The sequence below is a fragment of the Carassius auratus genome, unplaced genomic scaffold (genome assembly GCF_003368295.1).
Source record: "Carassius auratus strain Wakin unplaced genomic scaffold, ASM336829v1 scaf_tig00012744, whole genome shotgun sequence".
NCBI lineage: Eukaryota > Metazoa > Chordata > Actinopteri > Cypriniformes > Cyprinidae > Carassius > Carassius auratus.
This window is the reverse complement of record NW_020524323.1, coordinates 63,750-88,376: the sequence shown is the minus strand read 5'-3', so window position 1 is coordinate 88,376 and position 24,627 is coordinate 63,750. Positions and strand designations below refer to the sequence as shown.

At 34.9% G+C, this 24,627-nt stretch overlaps 1 protein-coding gene across 1 annotated transcript; it reads left to right on the top strand.

Moving 5' to 3' along the window:
* Nucleotides 1–696: 696 nt before the first annotated feature.
* LOC113073668 (glycerophosphocholine phosphodiesterase GPCPD1-like) lies at nt 697–24,544 on the top strand. Its single transcript, XM_026246493.1, has 21 exons — nt 697–912; nt 1,533–1,620; nt 3,199–3,289; nt 3,384–3,468; nt 4,720–4,795; nt 6,370–6,411; nt 9,785–9,908; nt 10,213–10,438; nt 10,584–10,788; nt 11,290–11,297; nt 11,551–11,681; nt 12,251–12,305; nt 12,401–12,493; nt 12,731–12,808; nt 12,902–12,941; nt 13,422–13,480; nt 13,656–13,721; nt 13,813–13,949; nt 14,816–14,951; nt 15,088–15,248; nt 23,666–24,544. Exons 2-21 carry the CDS (start codon nt 1,572–1,574, stop codon nt 23,847–23,849), a joined length of 2,046 nt encoding a protein of 681 aa, XP_026102278.1. The 5' UTR covers nt 697–912; nt 1,533–1,571; the 3' UTR covers nt 23,850–24,544.
* Nucleotides 24,545–24,627: the final 83 nt, after the last annotated feature.

Genomic DNA, 24,627 nt, shown 5'->3' with positions numbered 1-24,627 from the left:
CAAGGTTCATCTGACCTATCTATCCTTTTCAATTTCACACACACACACACACACACACACACACACACACACACACACACACACACACACACACACACACACACACACACACGCACACACACACACCCTCACTATTACATTTTAATTTGAAAATATAACTTGCCCTGTTTCTTTGAGTAAAATAACTTTATCTGGTTAATTTATTGATTGGTTCACCAGCTATAAAATGAATTATTCTCAATATATATATATCATTATTTCCCTATATATTGTATGGTGATCACTGAACCCTTCCAGAGAGCTATAGAAGTATCAGTGTTTTCAAGTTTAATGATCATACGCCCAAATGGATGGCAGTTAATTTATTTTCCTGCAAGGATTACTCTCAACATAAAAATACTATAGCAGAAACACTGTATTATAAAGCAATTAATATACTTATCAAGAAGAGCCTACCATCGTTAAAATCGCCGATGTCATTTAATGTCATGAATTGAGTTCAGCTAAAACGGGAAAAATATATAAAAAATGGCTGTTTATTAATTTATTTAATATTAATCTCTTTATTACCATAGACTGTAAACTCCACTCAACGCGTACGTCAAGGAAGAAGCCTCGCCCATCGAACGTCAATCATTTCTTCCACCAATCACATGCTTGCCAACGCTATTTTAAATATTTTATTATTATTATTTATTTTATTTTTTTCAACCAGCACATGGATACACATAACTGATATACGTAATAACTGTAAGCCTAATACCTTGACAAATTTCTTTTAAGAAATAGTTCACTGTTAACAGTGCCGCATCACCGGGCTCCCAGAGATCCGCGTGCGTGTAAACATGGGCACGTCAGCGAGGGATTAACGTTTCCCAGTACTGGAGAATGGATATTTGTTTTTAAACTCAGGTAATTGTCATGTTATCATGCTTTAAATTACTGTATCGACTGAATTAGACACTGAATGTACGCTAAACATTTCGGTTTACGCTACCCATGTGCACGTTTTCGCTCCGCCAAAAAAAAAGTAATAAAAAATAGGCTGCGTCTCAAAACCTAGTGAGGTCCCTGTCTAGGAAGCGTTTTTAAAAAAGTAACGATGTTTTGTATGTAACATTAGGCAGTTTAACGTGCTATGCTTGAGCTACACTCTCGGATACCGGGTGTTGTTGTTGACAGTAACCGGCTGCAGCCGGTTCAGACCGTGTTGATTTTTGCTTCCTCCACTCAAACAGTTGAGCTTCATCAAACGTGGTGAAAGCTTCTGTTCAGCTCTCAAGATCGTGTTTAGATTCAAGGATCTGCCATAACATCATTTCACTCTCTAATATTGCACCCAGCAGTATTAGAAAATATGTGTGTTGATGTTTAGGGCGTGTTCAAATACATTTATAATGTAACGGATTCTAAAAGTGCACAGCAGTTCTACAGTCAGGCAAGTATCAGACCACAAATCAGCTGATGCTGTTAACTTGGCTTAGATTTGTTTTGCATCGGGGATCAGATGTGTTTCTTTCCCTCTGTGCTAGGTCACTTCGTTCTCTTCTCCATCTGCCTGAGTGTCAGTCATGGACAGCACTAAAGTCACTCTGACAGTCAGAGGGACCACAGCAGTCGGTAAGAGGAATTATGAAATATTAACATTGTGTGTAACTAATAATAAGTCATTAACAAATATTGTATTATCAGTGACACTTTAGAATAATGTTAATGCTAGATAACATGATCTAAGCAAGAACAAACCTTCTACAACATTTATTATTCTTAGTTGGTGTTAATTTCAACATTTACTAATGCATTATTCAAATAAAAAGTTGTGCTTGTTAACATTAGTTAATGCATTCAATGTGAATAAGCATGAACTAACAATGAAAAACTTCAGTTTCATTAACTAACATTAACAAAGATGAATAAATACAGTCATATATTGTTCATTGTTTTTTCATTTTAATTAATAAATTAAATAACGTTAATTAATGGACCATTATTCTAAAGTGTTACCGTATTATCAATCAGAAGTTCAATGGTGAAATATGTATTCATATCTTTTGACATAAGGTTATCTCTTAGCCACTTAATACTAATTGTGTAATTTTAAAAGTTCTTATTAATAAAAAACAATGAACACAGTATAATTAAAATAATGTAAATGTGACATTTTGGAATTGTTGCAGTGTGTTAGGGAATATCTGACCAAAATGCTATATATATTTCTGGATGATATAATTTAAAGAAGTTGCTACATTGATGCTTTATTCGTAAAACTGAGAACATCCCGTTGAACTTGAGTAAAATAATGACAATTTCAGATTTCTTAGTCACTTGGTTTGTATGCTGTTTAAAACTTGGTCAACTCAGTTTTACCGTGTTTTATGGTTATAGTTATTAAAGTCGATTGTTTGATGTGATTTAAATCGTTATATAATGCAATGTAATAATGTAATTATGATATAAATTCAAGTTATTCTGTTATAAATTACATTTTATTATTTTAGCAGACATGCTTATCCACAGAGTAATAGGTTTTTATAAAGTGTTGTTATAAAGCATTTATAAAATGTTAACAATTGAAATGTAATATTTGGTTGAATAAAGTAACGTTTAGTTAGTAATAAGTGTTTCTAAGCAAATGTTAACTTCAAGATAGATCATTAATCATTTTTGCATTTTTAACAAATGCCGACATTTATCAAAGTAATTTTATTTCTTTATGAATTATTATTATTATACTTATTCAGAATCAGAAATATATTAATGGACATTTTAAAAAACATTAATCCTCGAATAACTTAATTTTTTAAAACATATATTAAATTGAATTATTAAATTATTACCTTTTGGTATTATTATTGATTTAAATGTATATTTTTGTATTTCGGTTGTTAAGATCAAATTGTTAAATTATGTTAAACAATGTATTGAAATTATATTGTAAGCATAATACTGCTGATTTTGCTATAGATGTGGCATTTAATTGAAATAAATACAATTATTTAATAATGATCTAAATAATGTTATTAAAGAAACGTATTACAAAGAATACAACCTGTGTCTGTTTATCTTATGGCAAATGTTGACATATGATACTTAAAGTGTTGAAAAGAATGTAATATTTCTTCTGTATCACCTGGAGACACATTCGTTTGCTTAGCACAAAGGAGAGAAATGAACTACCATATTTTGTTTTTTTATCAGGTGAGGTGATTGCAGTGGTTGGCAGCTGTGAAACCCTGGGCAGCTGGTGTCATCAAAGAGCCGTGACCCTACATCCAGCAGAGGAGGATGGGTACAAGTGCAATGCCATTTTATGTTTGCCTTCCAGCACAAACTTAGTTACCCATGACCAACATATTTGTCTTATGTGTCTGGTCTCACCCCAGCACCCTGTGGAGAGCAAGCATTCAGGTTCCTAAAGGGGGTGAAACCAAATATCGCTATTTCAAGGGATTCATTTTGGAATCTAAGGTGAGATTTTCTTTTCCTCGTAAACAAGTAGAAGTAGATGTGATTCCTGGAAGGTTCACACACATTAAGGACTAATGATGGATTGATTACCCAACACCTTTAAAGGGCAGTCTCGTATATTTATTTTTAGATGTTGTTGTTTATAATTCTGTTCATAACTGGTTCATTTGTAGTCCATTCACATAGAACAGATTCAGAAACATGAGACGTTGAATGAGGAAAAAGCAGTAGGAGCTGTTTTTATTTTTTCGAAGTTGAACTTCTTGAACCTGAGCACTGTGTTTTTAGAACGCAGTGTCATTCGAGACGCCCAAAGAGACATGATCAGAGTCAGTCAGACATGTCGTTCTAGCTTGTGTTTAGACATGTTTATATAGAAAAACAATGGAAAAAGCTGCACATTGAGATCTAAAAATCTGTTCTGTGTGAACGGCCTCTTAAAGGCATATCAGAATTTATGCAGTATCTATTGTTTGTGATATACTTTTGTGATTTTCTTGAATATGTCCAGCTGTTTTATTATACATGCATGACTAGATTTTCTTTAGCGAGTTCTTTCACATGTGGGATGTGTGGGTTATGTCTTTTTCAAACATTCCTCTAGGGCTTTCTTTTAATCATCTTTATTTTTTAGGGTACAAGGAATTAACTGTAATATTCTTTAAGTTGCTGAAATCCTTCTGTGTGAGTGTGTTTGTGTGGGATTTCCAGGTCATTCTTCTCACAGAAGTTAATCTCATTTTAGCTGAACACCACTCAGTTCTGGGTAGTTTTTGTTTTTCGTGAAGAATGACATTTTCTGGAACAGGTTTCCTGCAAGCCCTTTCCTAACATGCTGTGTATTTCATAACTTTAGCTGTTATCTCACGGCCAGAAATATTCTTTTAGAATTTATAGTGGAAATATTTCACCAAGAATTAAGGTATTCATGATTAGGGAAGTATTAGCAGAAATGTAATCTCATTTTAAGGGGGTAAGTACAAGGATTTAAAAAGTTTATTTATTTATTTATTTATTTTTTTACATATAAATAACCTGGAGATCTCTAGTTAAACACTTTGAAAAATGCCAATGTGTTTCTTCTGACTAATCAGTCCACTTTTCAGATGTCAACCAACTGGCTGGCTGGCAGAAAGTGGTGACTATATCTCATATTCTTTTTTCGGGAGTGAGACTTTGGTTCGAATGGCCAAAGTGGGCTTTGTTTTTCCTAAATCTGTCCATAATCTTAACCCCCATTTGGAATTACAGAATGCAGGTGGGCCATGTCAAGTCATAGTCAGTAGATGGGAGACCCATCAGCTGCCACGCTCATTGAGTCCCTCAGGTATCTGATCCCAGAATAGTCCATACATTTGAGTGTATCATGCAACCCGTAGACCCCTTCCTTCATTCTGATTACATTCAGATCAGTTTGTCACGTTTAACTCTAGGTGTATGTTATCAATACATGCTGTCTTCAGCTTTTTAAAGACAACATGAAACATTCCCAACACATTTCAAGTTTGAAATATATATGATGTTTTTCAACATTAATGAAACTAGTGGAAAGTAATGTTATGTGGACTTGATTTGACCTCTCAGAACGCTGGATCTTAGAATGGACATGATTGTTGTTGGTTAATATTATTTTCCCCTGCCCGCATTATTTTCTTGAGAAAATGCATCATGCACATTAAGACCAGCAACATTTATTTTTCAAAGTAAATAACCCTATTTACTATATAAATAACTACATAAAGTCTTATTGTGCATGCATTATTGATGCATGTTCTAAAGAAATGGTAAATTTAGATTTCATGTTGTCTTTAATGTTGATTTTAGTGTCATTTGTCACGGACAAATGTAATGTCAGTAAAAGCCACTTAAGGGAATCTAATGGAACTTAATTATTAGAAACCATAACATTTAGTAGGCTATTACTCCTCATAGACAAACAGAACAAAGCAGTTTTCACTGGTGCATTCTTGGTTTGACAAGCAATGCTTTTTTTTTTTTTTTTTTTTGCCATCCCCTAACTTAGCCACTTTAAAATTTTGAGTTCAGTTATTTTAAAAAAGTTTTTTGTTTTTAAATAATTGCATTCATTTTTAATTGTTGATTTTTTACATTAGAAACTACATTTCTTTTTTTATTTTAAATCACATTATTTGCATGCACGTTGCACAACACATGTTTTTTGAATAATTCTATTAATAATTTTGAGTTAATCTTTATATTTAAACCATGTAAAGAACACATGCATTAAATACTCCTTTATTTACAAGCACAACACCATTTTTTTCTTTTGAAGGTTTTTTTTTTTTTTTGTTAAATAACTGCTAATATTATCTTGAGTTGATTTTAAATGCACACTTGCATTTAACACTTCTTTATTTACATATACAACCCACCCTTAACACATGCATTAAGCACACTATGCAAAATAATATATTTTAAGGGCATCTATACTTTTTTATTTTAGTTTTTGCTAGACAGGGTCCATCATTTTAATCAGTTAACTGTTTGCTCCAGATGTGTTATGTTCTATGTTCCTTACAAGTTTCTCAGCATTTTTTTGTGTTTGTGTTGCCACAAAAAATTTTGCTTGCATGGTAACACTTGCTGAATTATGCATTCTGATTATTGTTTATTAACTTTTGGCAACCAAGTAATAATCCCTTTTAAATTATCTCTAGTGTTACTCTTAAATTATATAATATACAGGCTACAAACGTGAAGAGCACCAGCCAGTACAGAGCAAACTGAACACATATTTTATCCGTATAATTTGTTTGTTTAAGAAACAAACCAGAAAATGCACTGGAAAATGTGTTTGCTCTGTACTTGTACCTCTTAACTTCTGTAGATGTGTAGCAGGAGTGGTTGACCTTCCTTATTAAATTTGGTAATATCTTGCAGAACCAGAGCTTGTGATCGACGATGGACATTTTGGAATCCATAGTAAGTTTAATGAACTCTAGTTTTAATGCAAAACAAAACAATATCATGTCATCTTACTTTAATATGCAAATGGGTCATTCTCATGAAACAGTTGAAATGCCATGTCACTAGTGATTTTAGATATTAAACATGCAATTTAGTAATATATAAAAACACCATAATAAAGACAATACTGTTCTCTACCTTGCACAAAGAGTAATTTCAACATAGGAATTAATTATTTTTACATTTTATTGCATTTTCTGCTGAAATTCTCATTACCGCAATGCGTCCAGCTGTATCTTAACTTATGTTATGTTGTAATTTAAACTAATTACAATTAAAAATATTCTGAAAAAAGTAAATGGATATTCTTCTATAATTTTTCACATGACAGAAAAATGACAGACTGAATATTCATGTATAATAATAATGATACAATAGTGGAGATATAAAGTGTCCATGACTAATGTTCTCATCCTCCGCAATATTTTTTGAGGGTCATTTACACACACAATTTTTTTTAAATATAAATCTTGATTTTAAATTAAGCAACACATGAGGCAGAACCTTCGAAATACCAACAAGGGTAGGCAGATATCTTCATATTGTTCCAGTTAAAAGTGTAAAATTCTCTTGTCAGAACGTGTACACGACAAATTGATTATCATCACCGAAACGGGTAGTTTTCCACATTTAGAAAAATATTAGATTACAGATTTTCTATGAAAATATACTTCATTAATGACTGATTTTATACACAGAGTAAAAAATTAGGTAAATCATCATGGCTTCTCTGTTGTTAGCAAAACATGCTAAGACACCTCATCCTCCGCAACACCATTTTCACTCACCGCAACAATTTAAGGCCAGTTGCGGTAGAGAGAACCTCTTTTTCGGTAATGAGAATGTAATCATACAGACTATTGTTAAATGTATATAATGAGTTATTAAATTAAATATTATTTAATAACAAAACAAAAAAGCTTAAGCAAAAGCTAGGGTGACCAATTTCAGAGAAAACGTTTATACCAACCCACCAAATCCCAGGAAGGAGAGAGACAATATGGGTTAGAGGTTACAGCAGGAGTAGTTATCAAAAATTGTTGGGAAGCCTACACAAATGTTGGTGCATCTATCATTATGAAGACTTTCTATAAGTGTAATGATTTTTATACTGAGCAACAGAACTTGTGTGTGTGTGTGTGTGTGTTCACTGCTGTGTGTGTGCACTTTGGATGGGTTAAATGTAGAGCTCAAATTCTGAGTATGGGTCACCATACTTGGGTGTATGTCATATTAAAATAATTTCTAAAGGATCATTTGACACTGAAACCAGGAGTAATGGTGCTGAAAATTCAGCTTTGTCACCACAGAAATAAAATTCTGGTTTAAAGTATATTAAAAAGATAATCACTTTATCATAATATTACTGTTTTTACTGTAGTTCTGATCAAATAAATGCAGCCTTGATGAGCAGAAGAGGCTTTAAAAAAACTTTTTTATTTTTTATTATTGATGCTAAACTTTTGAATGGCAGTGTATTTAAATATGAAAAAATGCAGCAGTTTGAAATTCTAATTCAAAAACAATTATTATAGAATGGTTAGGGTTAAATTGAATGAGAACATCTTTAAGGAAAAAAGAAAAATATATTGTGAATCATCTTTTTAGGAATGAGCGATTTTGGAAAAACTTTAGGTTCACACTTGGGTATACTCTTTACCAGAACCAACTCTTTCAGTAGAAAGAAAAAATCCACTTGAGTTATCAAAGACTACATTCCCACTGTCAATGACTATTAATAAATAGTTATTACATAATTATATGATTATTACATAAAATAAAATAAGAAACATTATTTTGTAATAATGTATTGTGAATAATTTTTAATAATAAAACTAAAATTACAAAACTAATATTAGTCTTCTTTGTTTTCTAACATTACACTATTAAGTATTTATTTTTGTGGAAAACCACAGGGTGCCCTTTAAACTGCTTCTCATAAAACCTATTCATAAAGCAGCTGTGACAGAATTTTACTAAGGAATGGGGAGAAATCTTAAGCTAAGAAAAAGAGTGAGGATGACCTTTTTGGTATGGATGATGTCAGCATGATTACTAACTACACCCACAGTGATTGGCTGATAAGGGATGGGTCTCTGTCAGTTATTTTATAATAGAAATATTGTAGAATGAGATATTATGTTGCCATAATCAAATAAAGATTTCAAAATAAAAATGTTGCAATATTCAAATAAAGTTTGAACTAGAGTGTCACTAATTAAACAAGCATATGTTCAGCTAATTGTCAGCTTCTACATGTCTGCATCTTATAAATAATTGTTATATGTATAAGCAGCCTTTTAATTAACAGACTAGAATTATTATGGCTGATATGACAGTAAGATTTAGTACAAAGGTAAAAGAAATCCAAACTGGATTGCTGTGGAAACAGCCATTTTAGGATTGTTTAGGATTTGGTCTTTGTGATTTAGGTGTCCTCTTGACTACCACTACCTTTTCACAGATTTAAGAGCTGATTTTTACATAAAAACACTTTATGAAGTACTTGAAGAAGAGTCAAAGAGTCCTAAAGATGTGGAGTTAGGAGCAACATTTAGTTTCACTTAAAATATTTTGTGAAAATGGCCCCTGGTGTTTATACCCTATGTTATCTAGTTATGAAGCACTGCAAAATAATTTATGCCAATATTATCTAATTTATTTTCTACATTTAATATTATTTGTTTGACTAAACCACATACTTAATATGCCTATTATCATTACCGAAATCATGAACCTCATTTTCGTAACCTATGTATCATTACCGCAACATGTGTTATTTTAAGATTTATTTGAGAAATTGAAAAATAGTAGTCTGCTTTTAAATGTATGTGCAGAATCTATACATTGTGTTCTTTCAGGTTTGCAACATCATTTTGAAAATATTTCAGTTTTTACTGAAAAAATAAATAAAAAATTGGCTACAAAATGCAGAAGGTGTTGCGGTAATGAGAGAAATAATTCAAAATCACATAAAAATGTTATTATAAAAATATATTTTATTCCAGAGTTTCAAGTAACTGTGCATGACTGTTATAAAAACATTTTTAAAAATGTGAAAATGTATTATTTTTCCCTACATCACTGAACTTTTCAGAGTGTTACGGTAATGAGATTTTTAAGGACATGTTTTGGAAAATATGTTCAAAAAGTTGTTAAATTGTCAGTAAAACTTTTTTAAATGTATGGTCACTGACACTTCAGACCCGGCTCTGAATGCTTAAAAAGAAAATTTGTTGATACAAACATTTTTTTAAACGTCATATATGAAAGCTTTGAAACTACGATTTCGTGAGAATCACCCAAATACATTTTGTTTGATCTGCAGGTGGGATTGAGTGTGTGGACTCTGGTTGGTTGACGTGCCAGACAGAAATTCGTCTCAGGCTTCATTACTCTGTGAAACCTCCAGTATCTATTACTAAGAAAAAGTTTAAGAAATCACGCTTCAGGTAATATCCTCCACAGAATACATATTTAACTTTTAGAAAACTTATCTCAAGGTCAGTCACTCACATTTAATTAGAAAAGTTAATTAGAAATTAGTTCTGTAATATAAATAATTACTTGTCAAATTGATCTGTTAATTAATGGTAGGGATGAAAAATATTGCAAGCAGTTTAGTAGAGCTTATTTTTCCAATTCAAGCACTATATTTTCTTCTAGCCCACAAACTAAACTAAACATTTGTCTTTTCAAATTCACATTAAACTGTTTTGATGCATATATAATTAATCTAATCAATGGCTGCTTTAGATTGAAGCTGACTCTGGATGGTTTTGAGGAGGACGAAGAGGAAAGCCCTTCACCACGGCATAAGATATCGACTACGCTGGAGATCAGTATGATCAGTGACAGCGGATATAAGTCTCGTCATTCCCAGCCAGAATGTGGATACGCCCTTGAACCCTCGCAGTGGATTGAATACATTATTCACACCATGGACCCCGACAACCTAGAGCTCACCTTTGAGTTCTTTGAGGTACAGAAATCTTTGGTATTGTTTTGACCACAACTGCATCACAAAGCATTTTGATGATGGAGTTTGTATGTTTATTTTTTTACATTCATTTTGCATGAATCCTGTTGTTTATTTACGGCTGTTGTGTCACACCGTTGTTGTTTAGGAGGACCTGAGTGAGGCCGTGGTTCAGGGTGATGTCCATCCAGGCCACGTGGGCATCGCATGCCTCTTGTCATCTACTTTTGTGGAGAGCGGTAATGATCAGGGTGTGGTCACACTACCCATCATGAGCCGAAATGCCAGACAGACAATTGGAAAAGTTAGAGGTATAAGCAGTACCAAAATGCACTGCTATTCAAATTTAATTTGTACACCATAAAACTAATGCACATTCCTGCTGCCCATGATGGTATCTGTTCTTCCACTGCATGCACACAAAATTTGCTTCTGTAAACACATTACAGACTATGTAAATTAAAGGTAAAGTTTCTCATGTTGGCAAGATCCACTCTGCTTGAATTGTTGCTAAGTAGCTAGATAATGCGATTATGATATCATTCTTTTATTGATGTGCTAATTTCATTAATTGTATGCTACATTTACACTAGTGTGTTTTCATTTTAAACTAGCGTTTATCGTTTATATTTTTCAACTGTTGAAAACGGTAGTATAAATGTCAGCGACATAGCAAAAGTAAAACTTTTTAAATTGTAAGTGCAATAGTGTACACGTAGCATTAAAGGGATACTCCACCTCAAAATGAAAATTTTGTCATTAATCACTAACCTCCATGTCATTCCAAACCCGTAAAAGCTTTGTTCCTCTTCGGAAAACAATTTAAGATATTTTGGATTGTTACTGTCCCATAGACTGCCAAGTGAGTTATGCTGTCAAAGTCCAGAAAAGTATGATAGACGTCGTCAGAATAGTTCATCTGCCAGTAAAAAGCCTCACGGTTTTCATCCGAAATATGTGTTCCAAGTTTTTACGGTTAGGAACGACATGGGGGTAAGTGATTAATGACAAAATGTTCATTTTGGGATGGGGTAACCCATTAAGGGTTGACTTCACTAAAGTAAAAAATTAAGTATCGTCTTATGTAAATGCTTTTATTCTTGATGTGATTTCAGTGGATTAACTTGGTGACACGTCCTATCCAAGGCTTCCAGTGTGACATGAGGCAGTCTTTTACCAAATACTGGAAGAAAAGGAGCGCTTTGGATGTTGGACACAGAGGAGCAGGAAGCACTCTTGCTCCCAAGTGAGTCTGTCCGCTTTGATTTAGTGTCTTTCCTTATGGGTAGGCCCACAATGCATCTGTGTAAGATTTTTACAGAGGGGGAAAATTATGTCTGTCACTTTTTACTAAACTTTTTACTAAAATTAAAAATGGTATTTCAGGACCATTAAAATTTTATGCTTTATTGTGATGATAATAATGTCACAATGTAAAAAAAGATTAACGGTCTTACGAATTAATATTTTTTTTATTCAATTACAATTTTCAATTACAAATAGAGACAATTACTATTTCACAATAGTAAAATCCATTCAGATCCCCTGACTATTTGAACTGAATAAGTAAAAAAAAAAAAAAATCACATATTCATCAGTCCTTTTTTATTTTTTACGTTTTAATAAATGTTGCTTTTCAGTCATCTAAGGTTTATATTGACTCTCTAATTTTTGCATAGCCTGTATAAAAGTAAAGTAGGACAACACAACAAGCACGCCTGAGGGTTGCTGCATGAACAGAGTTTGAGAGAGAAGTGCATGTTTAACAGAAATAAATATGTTGCTGAAATAAAATATGATTCTCTTTTATTCCAGACATCACAAGATCAGGGAAAACACAATTGCCTCATTTCTAAGTGCGGCCAACCATGTGAGTGTAAATGAAGAATGCAACTCATCCAAAATACATTAAGTTTTGTTATATGAAATATGAGGCTAAGGCATATCCGTTTTTTTTCCCCACAGGGAGCTGCTTATGTAGAGTTTGATGTTCATCTCTCTAAAGATTTAGTTCCAATTGTGTACCACGATCTCACCTGCTGCATTTCTATTAAAAAGGTAGCATTCACATTTGGTTTCTATTACTTGACCGTGAAAAGTCACTATTTGAACTCTAATTTTAACAACTCTTTTTGTGTTCTTCAGTGTACCTTTTGTTTTCACTCCGACTGAAGACTTCCCACTTAAACCTTTCTAATTCAGATTTGAACAGTCATAAACTCTGATTAAAACTGCAAAACAAAAGGAAGAAGAATAATCTCCTTTGTGCTTTACATTTCTTGTGTCCTTTTATAGAAAACTGACAAGAACTCAATGGTATTGTTTGAAGTTCCTGTCAAGGATCTTACGTTTGATCAACTTCAGCTTTTAAAAGTAAGACTCAAATTCTTTTACTGTTATTGATCAATGAAATGCAATTATCTCCAGTCTGATATTGATGAGTGCGCATGTGTTTGTCTTTCTCAGCTCGTCCACACAACTGCCTTGGAAGTTCATGACCACAAAGGTAGAACTTGATTGATTTATATCACAAAAGTACAATACAAATGCAGATCATTATATATCTACTTGTCGAACTAGTTGATGGCCTTAATGAAAGATTACTGTGCATTGTTTTGTCTGTTAAGGTGTTGATAAAGAACAGTGTACCTATAGAGAGCAATAGTCAGGTTTAGCGATAAGAATGAAATCTTTCAAGACACACTAGTCATTAGCTTTGAGGTTGTTAAACAATGTTTTATGCCTATTTCACTTAACATTAGTTCATTTAGGATGTGCATTAAATACATTCAATGACAAAAAAGAAAACGGTTATTTAATGCATAATGGGGTAGTTCAAATACTGTTTTGCTGTAAATGAGTGTTATTTTATCTCAGATCTGGTCGGTATGGTTTAAGGCTTAAAACACAAGCCTCTGTTGAGCTGTAAATAAAGAGTTAACTGTTGAATAGATAAAGATTGTTTGTGTGGTGTTGATTTGTCTAGAATTGCAGGATGAAGAAGAGTTTATAGATGAGCACCAGCCTTTCCCTTCCCTTTCACAGGTATGACATCTTTAGCTCTTCATATAAAACTTTGACCTCATGAATCTTTTTTTTTTTTTTTTTTTTTTTTAAGTTACTTAAAAAAATTTTTTTTTGTAGTTTAAGTAACTTTTTCATAGATGTTTGCTTATATTGCCCACCTCTACTGCTTATCTCATTCGATATCATGTTCCAGATATTCCAGGCTGTTCCAGATCACGTGGGATTCAACATTGAGCTGAAGTGGATTTCTCAGTTCAAGGTTTGTATTGCCTAAAGTGATGTGTGCGTTGGTTTGATCTCAGTGTTACTGGAAAGAAAAGCACCCTTGTTGTGTTTGTTTCTCTAAACAGGATGGCTCCTGGGATGCTAAACTCTCCACCTACTTTAACATGAACCAGTTCTTGGACATTATCCTCACCTGTGTACTACAGAACGCTGGCAAAAGGAGAATAGTCTTCTCATGTTTTGATCCAGATGTTTGCACAATGTAAGAGGCCTTGTTCACATGCATATTCTATAAATGCACTGATGTTTAAGGTTATATATATTTTTACTATAGCAGACAATTTAAGCACAGTTTAAACCAACAATATGTTTTTTCAAATGTATAATAAGTCCAGGGACATTTATCAAATAAATAGTTCACTTAGAAATGAAAATTGGCTGAAATTGTACTTACCCTCAGACCATCCAAGATGTAGAAGAGTTTGTGAAATGTAGCATTGCATCATTTGCTCAGCAATGGATCATCTGCAGTGAATGGGTGAGAGTCCTAACAGCTGATAAAAACATCACAATAACCCAGAAGTAATCCATACCACTCCAGTCCTTCAATGAATGTCATAAAGCAAAAAGCTGTGTGCTTGTGACAAGCATCAAGATTCATCATCAAGATGTTTTTAACTTCAAACTGTTGCTTCAAACTAAAATACAAGTCCATAATCTACAATATTTCTTTCTCCGGTGTAAAAGTTATCTGTTAAAAGTTATCTGTATTGAAGTTAAAATGCCTTAATGACGGGATTTGTTTCTTACAAACACAGCTTTTCTCTTCACAAGTCATTAACTGATGGTCTGGAGTGGAATATTGTGGATTATTGTGATCTTTTTATCAGATGTTTGGACTCTCATTCTGACGGCACCCATTCACTGTAGAGGATCCACTGGTGAGCAAATAGATGTAATGATAAATGTTTCCAAATCTGTTTTGATTAGACTATCAATGCATCTTGGATGGCTAGAAGGTAAGTTTTTAGCCGATTTCCTTTTTTGGGGGAACTATTTCTTTAAGGAAGTAAAAAGTCAACCTTGATGTTGTTTTTAAGTTTAAATAAGTGTTGTTGTCTTCTTCAGGGTGAGGCAAAAACAGAACAAATACCCCATCCTTTTCTTGACCCAAGGAGTGACAGACCTATACCCTGAATTCATGGACATCCGCTGTAAGACCACGAAGATCGCCATGAGCTTTGCTCAGAGTGAGAACATACTGGTAAGAGAAAGTGTGTGGGGTGACAGCACAGCTGTTGATACTTCAGAGACAGAGACAGCCAGTTTGGCAGTATCAAACTGTGCCATGTTAAATTTCATGACAAAGACTAAAAAAGGACTTTTGTTTGTGTTCACAGGGAATCAGTGCACACACTGATGAGCTCTTGAGAAACATGGAATTCATCAGAGAGGCTCAGTCTAAAGGTTTGGTGGTCTTCTGTTGGGGCGACTATAACAATGACCATGAGAACAGGATGAAGTTGAGGGAACAGGGCATCGATGGCCTCATATACGACAGGTGGGCTATAATTTGTCTTTCTGTACAGTTCCTCCAACAGCAGTCTTTAGTAGGGCTGAGAATATTGATTAAATGTTTACTTGCACAACATACTGACAATATATTGTTGAACTTTTCACATGTGAAAACCAAATCAGCTAGCCATAAAGGAACAGTAGCAATATCAGTCTAAGAAAAGGGGGTGAAAAATGCTCGTTTGTGTTTTTGGCGTAAGAAACAAAAACTATAAGAACACATTGCATAAGCCCACAAGAGGTGATGTCATGCATAATTAGACTGCCATGTTGACTCTTTCAACATCATCAATGATCGTGCACTTTTTCAATTAGTTACAATCAGGCATAACCTATGGCTGTGTAATATGTATATGGAAAATATTTAGCTGTAAAATGTATCCAGTAAAACCAGTTCTGAGGTCTTTCAAGCACTGACAGATGTTGACATAACATGCTGTGTTTGCTGGTCTTTTTTTTTTTGCAGTTTCTGACAGTTCAGCTAATATTTGTTCTGTATTTTTGTTCCTTCCCTGCTGTAGTAAAACCCTCAAGACCTGCTTAGAGAAACTCTGTTGCTGTTTGTTGAAATTTAAAGGAACAATTCCCCCAAAAATGAAAATTCTGTCAACATGTACTTACCACTGCTCATTCCGAACCTGTAGGATTTTATTGTTTTGTTTAGTTTTAGTTTTTCATTTATTTTGTGATAATTATTTTCTTAGCAATTTTGAATTAATTTCTAAATCAATATTTTTCATATATATATATATATATATATATATATATATATATATATATATATATACACACACACACACACACACACACACACACACACACACACACACACACACACACACAAACACAGACACACACAATACTTAAATATGTACTTTCAATACATGTATACAGTAGTTATATATAGGGATGTAACGATTCACCGCGATACGGTACATCCGGTGGCGGTGGCCAGGACACGCAATTCTTCTGTTGTTTTTGTTTGTTTGTTCTGTTTTTTTGTCATTCTTCTTCTATAAGTTTTACCAGGGACGAACTCCTTAACGTTAGGCATCACATCCCAGACAATTTTTTTCCGGGTTTTGATTATGTCAGACGTTTTGTTGGACATTCTAGTCGGAAGTACAACTGTGTTGTTCGTACAGACGCAGAAGAGGACAATGCAACAAAACGGATGAATTTCTTCTTCTCACCCGCATCAATAAGGACTTTCTGAACTCTGCTGCACTGTGCTTCACTGAATCCTGGCTGAGTGAAGCCATTCCAGACAACACGCTTCATCTGCTGGCTATCAGCTGTTCAGAGCAGATCACATCGCGGAGTTAACGGGGAAAACGAGAGCTGGTGGATTGTGTTTCTACATCAATGAATGTTGGTGTTCAGACATAACAATGCTGAAAAAGGTATGCTATCCTAACTTAGAGGACCTCATCATAACCTGTAAACCTTTCTACTCACCGCGGGAGTTTTCCTCTTTCATTCTCATGAATGTGTACGTGCCTTCGGACGTGTGCGTGAGCGCCGCGATGCAACAGCTGGCAGAACAAATAACTGAAATGGAGCAAAGGTTCCCAGACTCAATTTTAATAATTCTTGTACATTTTAACAAATCAAATCTCTCCCGTGAACTGCCAAATACAAGCAGCACATTATTATCCCACCAGGGACAGTAATATATTGGATCAATGTTACACAGCAATAAAGGATGCATATCACTCTGTCCCACGAGCAACTTTTGGGCTCTCTGATCACTGTTTGGTTCATCTTATACCGACTTACAGGCAGAAATTGGAATTGAATTGAACTGATTGTAGTGTTTTTGAAGCTGCAGCCACCGATCTTTACGAGCTCACAGAGACTGTAACTTCATATATCAGTTTCTGTGAAGATATTTGCATTCATACCAGGACATTCTTATCATTTAATAATAATAAACCGTGGTTTACTGGGAAACTCAAACAACTTTGTCACGCCAAAGAGGATGCTTACAGAAGTGGGGATAAAATATTGTATATCCAGGCCAGGAACAGACTAATAAAGGAGATCCGAGTGGGTAAAAGAAACTACTCAGAAAAGCTGAGAAAAGAGCTGTCAGCAAACAAACCAGCGTCAGTATGGACTGGTCTGAGCAACATCACCATGTACAAAACACCTCCCCCACAGTCTGGAGAATGGACAACTGGCTCACGATCTGAATGTCTTTACTGCAGATCTGAAAAGGATAGTCTATCACCCCCATCCACTCTGACCTGCATTTCGCACATTCACTTACCACCCCTGCAACCCTCCTCCATCCTTCCCGCACAATTCAACCTCTGCTTAATGTTTGTGTAGAGGACGTGAATCGGCACTTCAGGAAGCAGAAATCTAGAAAAGCTTCAGGATTTCCTGACAGACAGGCAGCAGCTAGTGAGATTGGGCAAACTCACATCCATTACTATCACCATCAGCGCCGGCACCCCCCAGCGATGTGTTCTCTCCCCACTGCTCTTCTCTCTCCACACAAATGACACTTCAAATGCCCCCTCTGTCAAACTCCTGAAGTTCGCAGATGACAGTGGGACCCTCACATAGACTCAAGAGGTTGTACTTCCTTCGCCAGCTGAGGAAATTCAACCTACCACAGGAGCTGCTGAAACAGTTCTACTCTGCCATCTAGGCAGTCATGTGTTAATCCATAACTGTCTGGTTTGGTTCAGATACCAAATCAGACATCAAGAGACTACAACAGACAGTCAGGACTGCTGAAAGGATCATTGGAGCCCCTCTGCCCAGGTTCCAAGATCTCCAGAGTGAGGAAAAGAGCCCCAAATCACCTTAGACCCATCACACCCAGCCCGCTCTCTTTTGCAACTGTTGCCTTCTGGTCAGCGCTACAGAGCACTGACCACCAGAACAGCCAGGCACAAAAACAGTTTTTTCCCACAGGCTTTATTCAACCTGAACAAGGTTGAATAAACAATGTCCATCACAGCTAACATAGTTATCTGACATAAATAACATATCTGCACACTAATAACATATCTGTACATTTTTCTAAACAATTATCTTTTTTCTCCCCTATACTTCTATTTCTGTATGTATAGTACATTATATCTTTTTTAAATATTCCTTTTTTTTCTTTTTTTTTAAAATAAATATTAGTGTTATATTAAATCCTCGACTGTGTTATTCCTATTTATGTTTGCACTATGTTGTACTTTCTTCTACACTGGAAGCTCCTGTCATCAAGTCAAATTCCTTGTGTGTGTGAACATACTTGGTAATAAAGCTCTTCTGATTCTGATTCTGATCTGGATGAAAATAGGTACAAATATGTGATGATTCAAATCACTTGAGATGTTAAACGAATCGTGATACATTTGGGGATGGGAGTTTATATGAATGTATCTTTGAGGGCAACTGACTGTGTTAATAAATCTTTAGATTATGTTTTCTTTTCATCTCGTCTCTATATAATTCTTATTAATGTCCCCATGAAATCAAAATGAGAGTTTTTGAGTGTTAGTATCAATATGTTAGTCTTAAGGTTATATGTTAGGGAGTGTGCTTCAAAACAGTGACAAAATTCACATTTTGAAGATATAAGCATTCAAAGCTTGCAGTTCATCTATTCTGCCGAAACGACTCATCGAATGGTTAGACGTCGCATCGCACTTCATTTTCTCATCATAGCTTCTGACCAATCAAATGCTCTCTAGAATCTGAAGTGCCCGCCTCCTGCACTATAACTATAGACACTGAAGCACCTGCTGAGATCAGTCACTTGTTCACAGTGTAGTATGTCCTGTACAGTGAATGCCTCGTAGTGCACAATGTAGGTGATAGGGAATGATTCAGACAGTGTACCGTATTTTCCGTACTATAAGTCGCACTTTTTTCATAGTTTGGCTGGTACTGCGACTTATAGTCAGGTGCGACTTATTTATTAAAATTAATTTGACATGAACTGAGAGAAATTAACACAAGAGACAACATTACCATCTACAGCCGCGAGAGGTCGCTTTATGCTGCATAGTGCTCCTGTAGCCTACCATTGAGCAGTATAGAGCGCCCTCTCGTGGCTGTAGACGGTAATGTTTTCTCTTGATTCTTGGTTCTAAATAAATGCGACTTATAGCCCAGTGCGACTTATATGTTTTTTTCCTCATCATGACGTATTTTTGGACTGATGCGACTTATACTCAGGTGCGACTTATAGTCCGAAAAATACGGTAAATATGCTTTACATTGGTGCAAATGAGGTCTGGCTTCACGTTGTTTCAGGCGAACTGTAGCAGCGCACACCCAGACTTTTCTTGACTATAACCCAGAGACGTGATCGAAAACAGAGCGGATCATTTACACGAGTCAGCTTTTATTAAAAACTTTTACAACTACACAACCTCAGCATGTTTATGATCACGATTTAGTTCTACTAAAAGTTTCATATTGCATCTAGGGGGTAATCTAGACTGTGGCTGTCAAATGCGGCTTTACCAAGCTCAATGTCTCTTGGCTGAGGACAGCACACATAATCAAAATGCCAATGGCTATTTTAAAAAGGGAGCAGGGATGCTCAGTATGTCCTGTCCTCTCTTCCTGTTTCAGTTGAAATTAAGTCACCACATAGAATAATGCTCTGTGTTTTAAGGCACTTTAGGGGACCTTTAAAGCAGCGTTCATAAAAAGGCCCTGATATACTTCAAACAAAAGGGGGGAAACAAACTGATATGACATAATTTCGAACAAAATTTGGCAGAAACAAAGTTTGTTTTGAGTTCGTTTTGGCAGTTTGAAACACCTGACCAAAGCAAACTTTCTGGAGTTCGTTTTGGCTCCTAAATATCTTTATCTGAGATTCCAATGGTCCATGGTGGTTATGCAATCGGTAGCTGTGTTCTGAAACTCCACTTTCTTTGACATGCAAATTTTTCGGTTCGTTTCTCATTCAACGGAGGTCAGGCAAGAGAGAACAATATCTCCGGCCTAGTCACTAGCAACAAGAATACACTGGAGTGTCGAATAGCTGAGCTGGCACAAATACATCCGCACCTGTACAATTGCTCGCGGAGAGACTTTAAAGATTCAGAGAAAGCATTTAATTGCAGCGGAGCTTGCAAAGAAATTGCAGCGGAGCTTGGTGTCAACAACCAGGAGTTATGCAAAAAGCGACGTAGAGAACCATCCGAGACAAGATTTCCAAAGCCATGAAAAGAATGAAAGGAAAGAGATTAGCAAGTACCAAATACATGTTTCAAATAAAAATTACTCCATAGTGCAGTTGCTGTTGTTTTTCTAAGCAAATTTAAAGAGTATACAATAGATTAAATGCCAAACAAACATACAATAAAAAAAACTTTTTTTATCATAAGTAAATCATGACACCACATAAAATATAAAAAGGTGTAACAATTTATCCAGTTTGATTAAATAAATGAACACTAATAAAATAAAGTAACAAACTGACTCCAATATATAATTTTCCACATCATGCAAAAAATGTTGGTATTCTGACCATTGGGGCCAATCGTACACCTAGATTGCTTGTTTAGAGCATATGCACAAGCATCAGAAAACATTAATCTACACCCCACTTCTAGCAGCACGGAGATGTCGGAATGTTCGAAAACAGTATACCAGTGCTCAGCCTTTTTGAACATCTTTTTGCCCCCAAATGAAGAACGAAAATTAACTTTGTTTGAAGTAAAGCGGATCCTTTTAGGCGCAGCGCTGCTTTGTTTACAGTGGTAACCAAGGAAACGCTGTATCTGCTGTTCCATAAGTGCCACCTGCTGTCAGAGAGCATCTCATTCAGCGCTTCTGCTCTTTGTTCTGTGCAGATGTTTCACGTAGTGAAGTTTCACAAAACTAAAATCAGAGCAGTCTGGTTTTGTTTTAAAATGTCAAATTAGAATTAGCTTGATTAGATTAAGGGGTTTGTTTAAAAAAATTATTTCACTGAGAAATCTGCAGCATTTTCTCCCAGCAATAATAAAAAGACACCTTTTCATTTATAATTAGTCTTAAATCTAATTTTGTTTAGAAAAAATTGGAAATTGGTATCGATAATTTAATCGTTAGTTAAGTGAATCGTTAGTTAAGTGAATCGTTACATCCCTAATTATATACAATAATAAGGTATTACTACCAGACAGTATGAAAAAGTGTTAGATTTTAACCTTTGATTAGTTTCGTGTTATTTTTCCTTGTTAACCAAATATTTCTATGCATTATTGACTCTATTGACTTTTAGTCCCTTTTTTAATATATATATTTCTCACACCTTTTCATGGTAATGTGCCTCTTTTTTCAGAATACATGAATGCTTGGTGCCAAAGCCTAATGCTTCGACTTCCTCTGATGCCCGTAATGTCACCTGTTTTCCAGTTGTTTGTTTGTTTTGTTTTTTTATTGGCATTTGGCTGCTTCCTCACTTATCATTCTCACCGACTAGCACCAAGAGAACCGTATTGTTTAACAGCAATGATGTGAGGCAGTAAAACTGTGGAAATTAGTTTTTCATTCAAATGATTCAGCACTGGGTTGAGGTTCAGCTGCCTTTTACATCATTCTGAGCATTTGAGACTTCCTCTTTATATGGGTGGCCTAGATTTCCTCCCAGAGCCCATATCACACAAATTACAGTGCAGATGTGCATTTGTTTTATTTCCACTGTGAATTTTTCCATACTACCCACGTTAACAGTGCTTGAATCAACCTCAGTGGACCTCAATGACTTCAACATTGAAGGATAAATAAATGAATGAATAAACGGATGGCTTCTGCTCTCAAACCAGCATGATTGAGGATCTTGATAAAGGCATGGCAGAAAAAAGCTGCATTTATCTCCTTAGAAATGATCTCACCTTAAAAGTATTTGCTGTGCCAGTAAACCCTACTTAAACACAACTAGATCAGATTATTGTCTGTTATTGTAATATTATGCAAATGTGTTAGAATAATTAGAGTAGATTATAAATCCCAAACATTTAGAATGGATGACTCCTTTTTCATGAATAAATGATGTTTTATTCCTTGGGGTAACCTATGGAATATATTTTTAATAGCTGAGTGCTTACTGAACATGTTTTGGCATGTCATTTGTAATGGATAATGAAGAACATAAATACAAATGTTCCAAGCGCCAACAGAAAGCCCATCAGTATGCATAATGCTCTTAATCACACATATATCATCTGACACCATGATGGTAGAAACATTGTGGTAGAAGACTTGTTGATGTCAACTTTGACTTTCCTCGTCACACATATTTAGGTGCTGCACACATATAAATTAATAAAGTGGTTCCAGTTTCCACGGATATCTTTTAAATGCTATCATGTTTTCTGAATTTATTACACTGGTGACTAAACTTTGAATGAATATCTTGTTCTTGTGAATCTAAATAAGATCCCTGAGCCTCTTTCAGCTGTGAGAAGTCCCAAGCAGAGGTTGGATTTGTTTATTCTGAAAGAGAATGCGGCTTGTTTTTAATTTATTGACCTTTGTGAGAGTAGACATCATAAAGTCAACATGAAATTCTAAATATATGTTTTTTAAGTGTTCATACCTGATCTTAATATAAACAATTTCTATTCCAAAGAAGGAATAATAATGCATAATCTTAGAGGAATATTTCACTCAAAAATTATAATTCTGTCATTATTTACTCACCTCCATTTGTTTCTTTCTTGTGCTAAACACAAAGAAGACTTTTGAAGAATGTTGTTTTCAAAACAGATGATGGTACCCATTGACTTTTCCATACTTCTTCTGTATTATATCTGCTTTTGTGTTCAGCGGAAAGAAACCTTTTGTTTGGAGTTTTTAAAAGAATCTTATTTAAAAGAATCCAGTCCGGAAACAATTGTAATTTGGAATAAAAATTGTATATACCTTTTCATTCAGACTGCAGAAGTACAATAGGTTGCGACAGCTGTTCATGTTAACTTTAATTTGATATGGATGAAAATGAGGCTATGGGGGTACAATCACAGTCTGTTTAATCTGTCCCACTGTCCTAAAGTGTCATAATTACCATGTTTTCTGGAGATGTTATTTTGCCCAACAAAGATTTTTAATTTTGTTCGTTTCACAGACTATACTTGTAATGCTCAAAGCTTCGTTTTCATTTGTCATATTAAATATTCTGTCTACTCCAAGGTCTGTAGTAGAAATGAAAAGCATGATATGGCACAAATATGGAGATGCTTATCATAAAACACTGAAAACTACAGTAAAATCCACTCACATTTTGTTTTTGCCTTTGGTCAAAACCTTGGTATGATCCCCTCCCCTTCACCCCGGATGGCTACTTTTATTATTTATTATTTGTACTTCTTGTTAGATGTCACTCCTTTCCTTTCCCTCAGATTGACCCAGAGCTTAAACAAATGTTTTGCGACGTTTCTTTGTCCACAGAATTTGTGATGACAAACTCGAGCAGCCAAACATCTTCAAAGTAGAGGAACAGGGTGGAAGTCTAAAGGAGGTCATTCAGACGTGTGCCTGCTCCTCCTACAGCATTCCCTGCTCCTCCAGTCCATGTGCAGGAAAATCCCAGGAGTCCAACGGGGAGTGCGATTCCGGCCTCAGTTCCTCTTGAGACGCACACAGCCTGTCCACTTTCACTCGATGTCTGTAATCTTTCAACAAAGCACCAGAACTAAGCCACAAATGCACTCCGTCATTAAAGCCAAACTTAAGCCTGAGATATTTTATAATCGAGTATAACCTTGTAAAGAATGATATTGGGGACAATTACACAATGCTAACTTCCACAAAGGCAGCGTTTTTGCTTAATTAAGCCAATTTGCTGTATATGGTGATGCAAAAGAAATGGTGTATAGAATCTATAATTTTTTTTGTTGTAATTTTTTAATATTCTGTTGAGGAACACCTGATTATTTTCTCTTCAAGTATTTATCGATTTCTTTATCAAAGTAAGTATTTAATATTAATACAGCGTAGTATTTCAATTTCTCGAACAACAAAAATGCAGGATTATTATAAAAGCTAACAATAGCTATTGCATTTGAGTTGCTAAAAGTGAGGCCTGCTTCTTTAAAAAAAAAATCTCGGTTGTAAAAAAGACACTTGAAAATGTTTCTCGCCTGTATATTATTATATTTTCACTACTATACTGTATCTATCCACAAATTCATTCTTAAATGAAACTAATGGTTTCAGCAGAACAAAATTGAATCATCTTTTTATTCAGATGTGAAGTTGGCATGAGCTCTTTACTGTAAATGGGATATATATTTGAATGAATGTGCCTCATTAAACCTGTATATGCTACTGAGTGTCAGTGTGATCTTGTCTCTCAGCAAGTATTTATTCTGCTTGTCCTCACTACAGCACATGCAGTTAAATCATGCATG

Coding starts and splice junctions, on each gene's coding strand:
- LOC113073668 (XM_026246493.1), top strand. CDS start 1,572: ATGGACAGCACTAAAGTCACTCTGACAGTCAGAGGGACCACAGCAGTC. Junction 12,494..12,730: donor GCTGCATTTCTATTAAAAAG/GTAGCATTCACA, acceptor GTCCTTTTATAG/AAAACTGACAAGAACTCAAT. Junction 15,249..23,665: donor GATGGCCTCATATACGACAG/GTGGGCTATAAT, acceptor CTTTGTCCACAG/AATTTGTGATGACAAACTCG.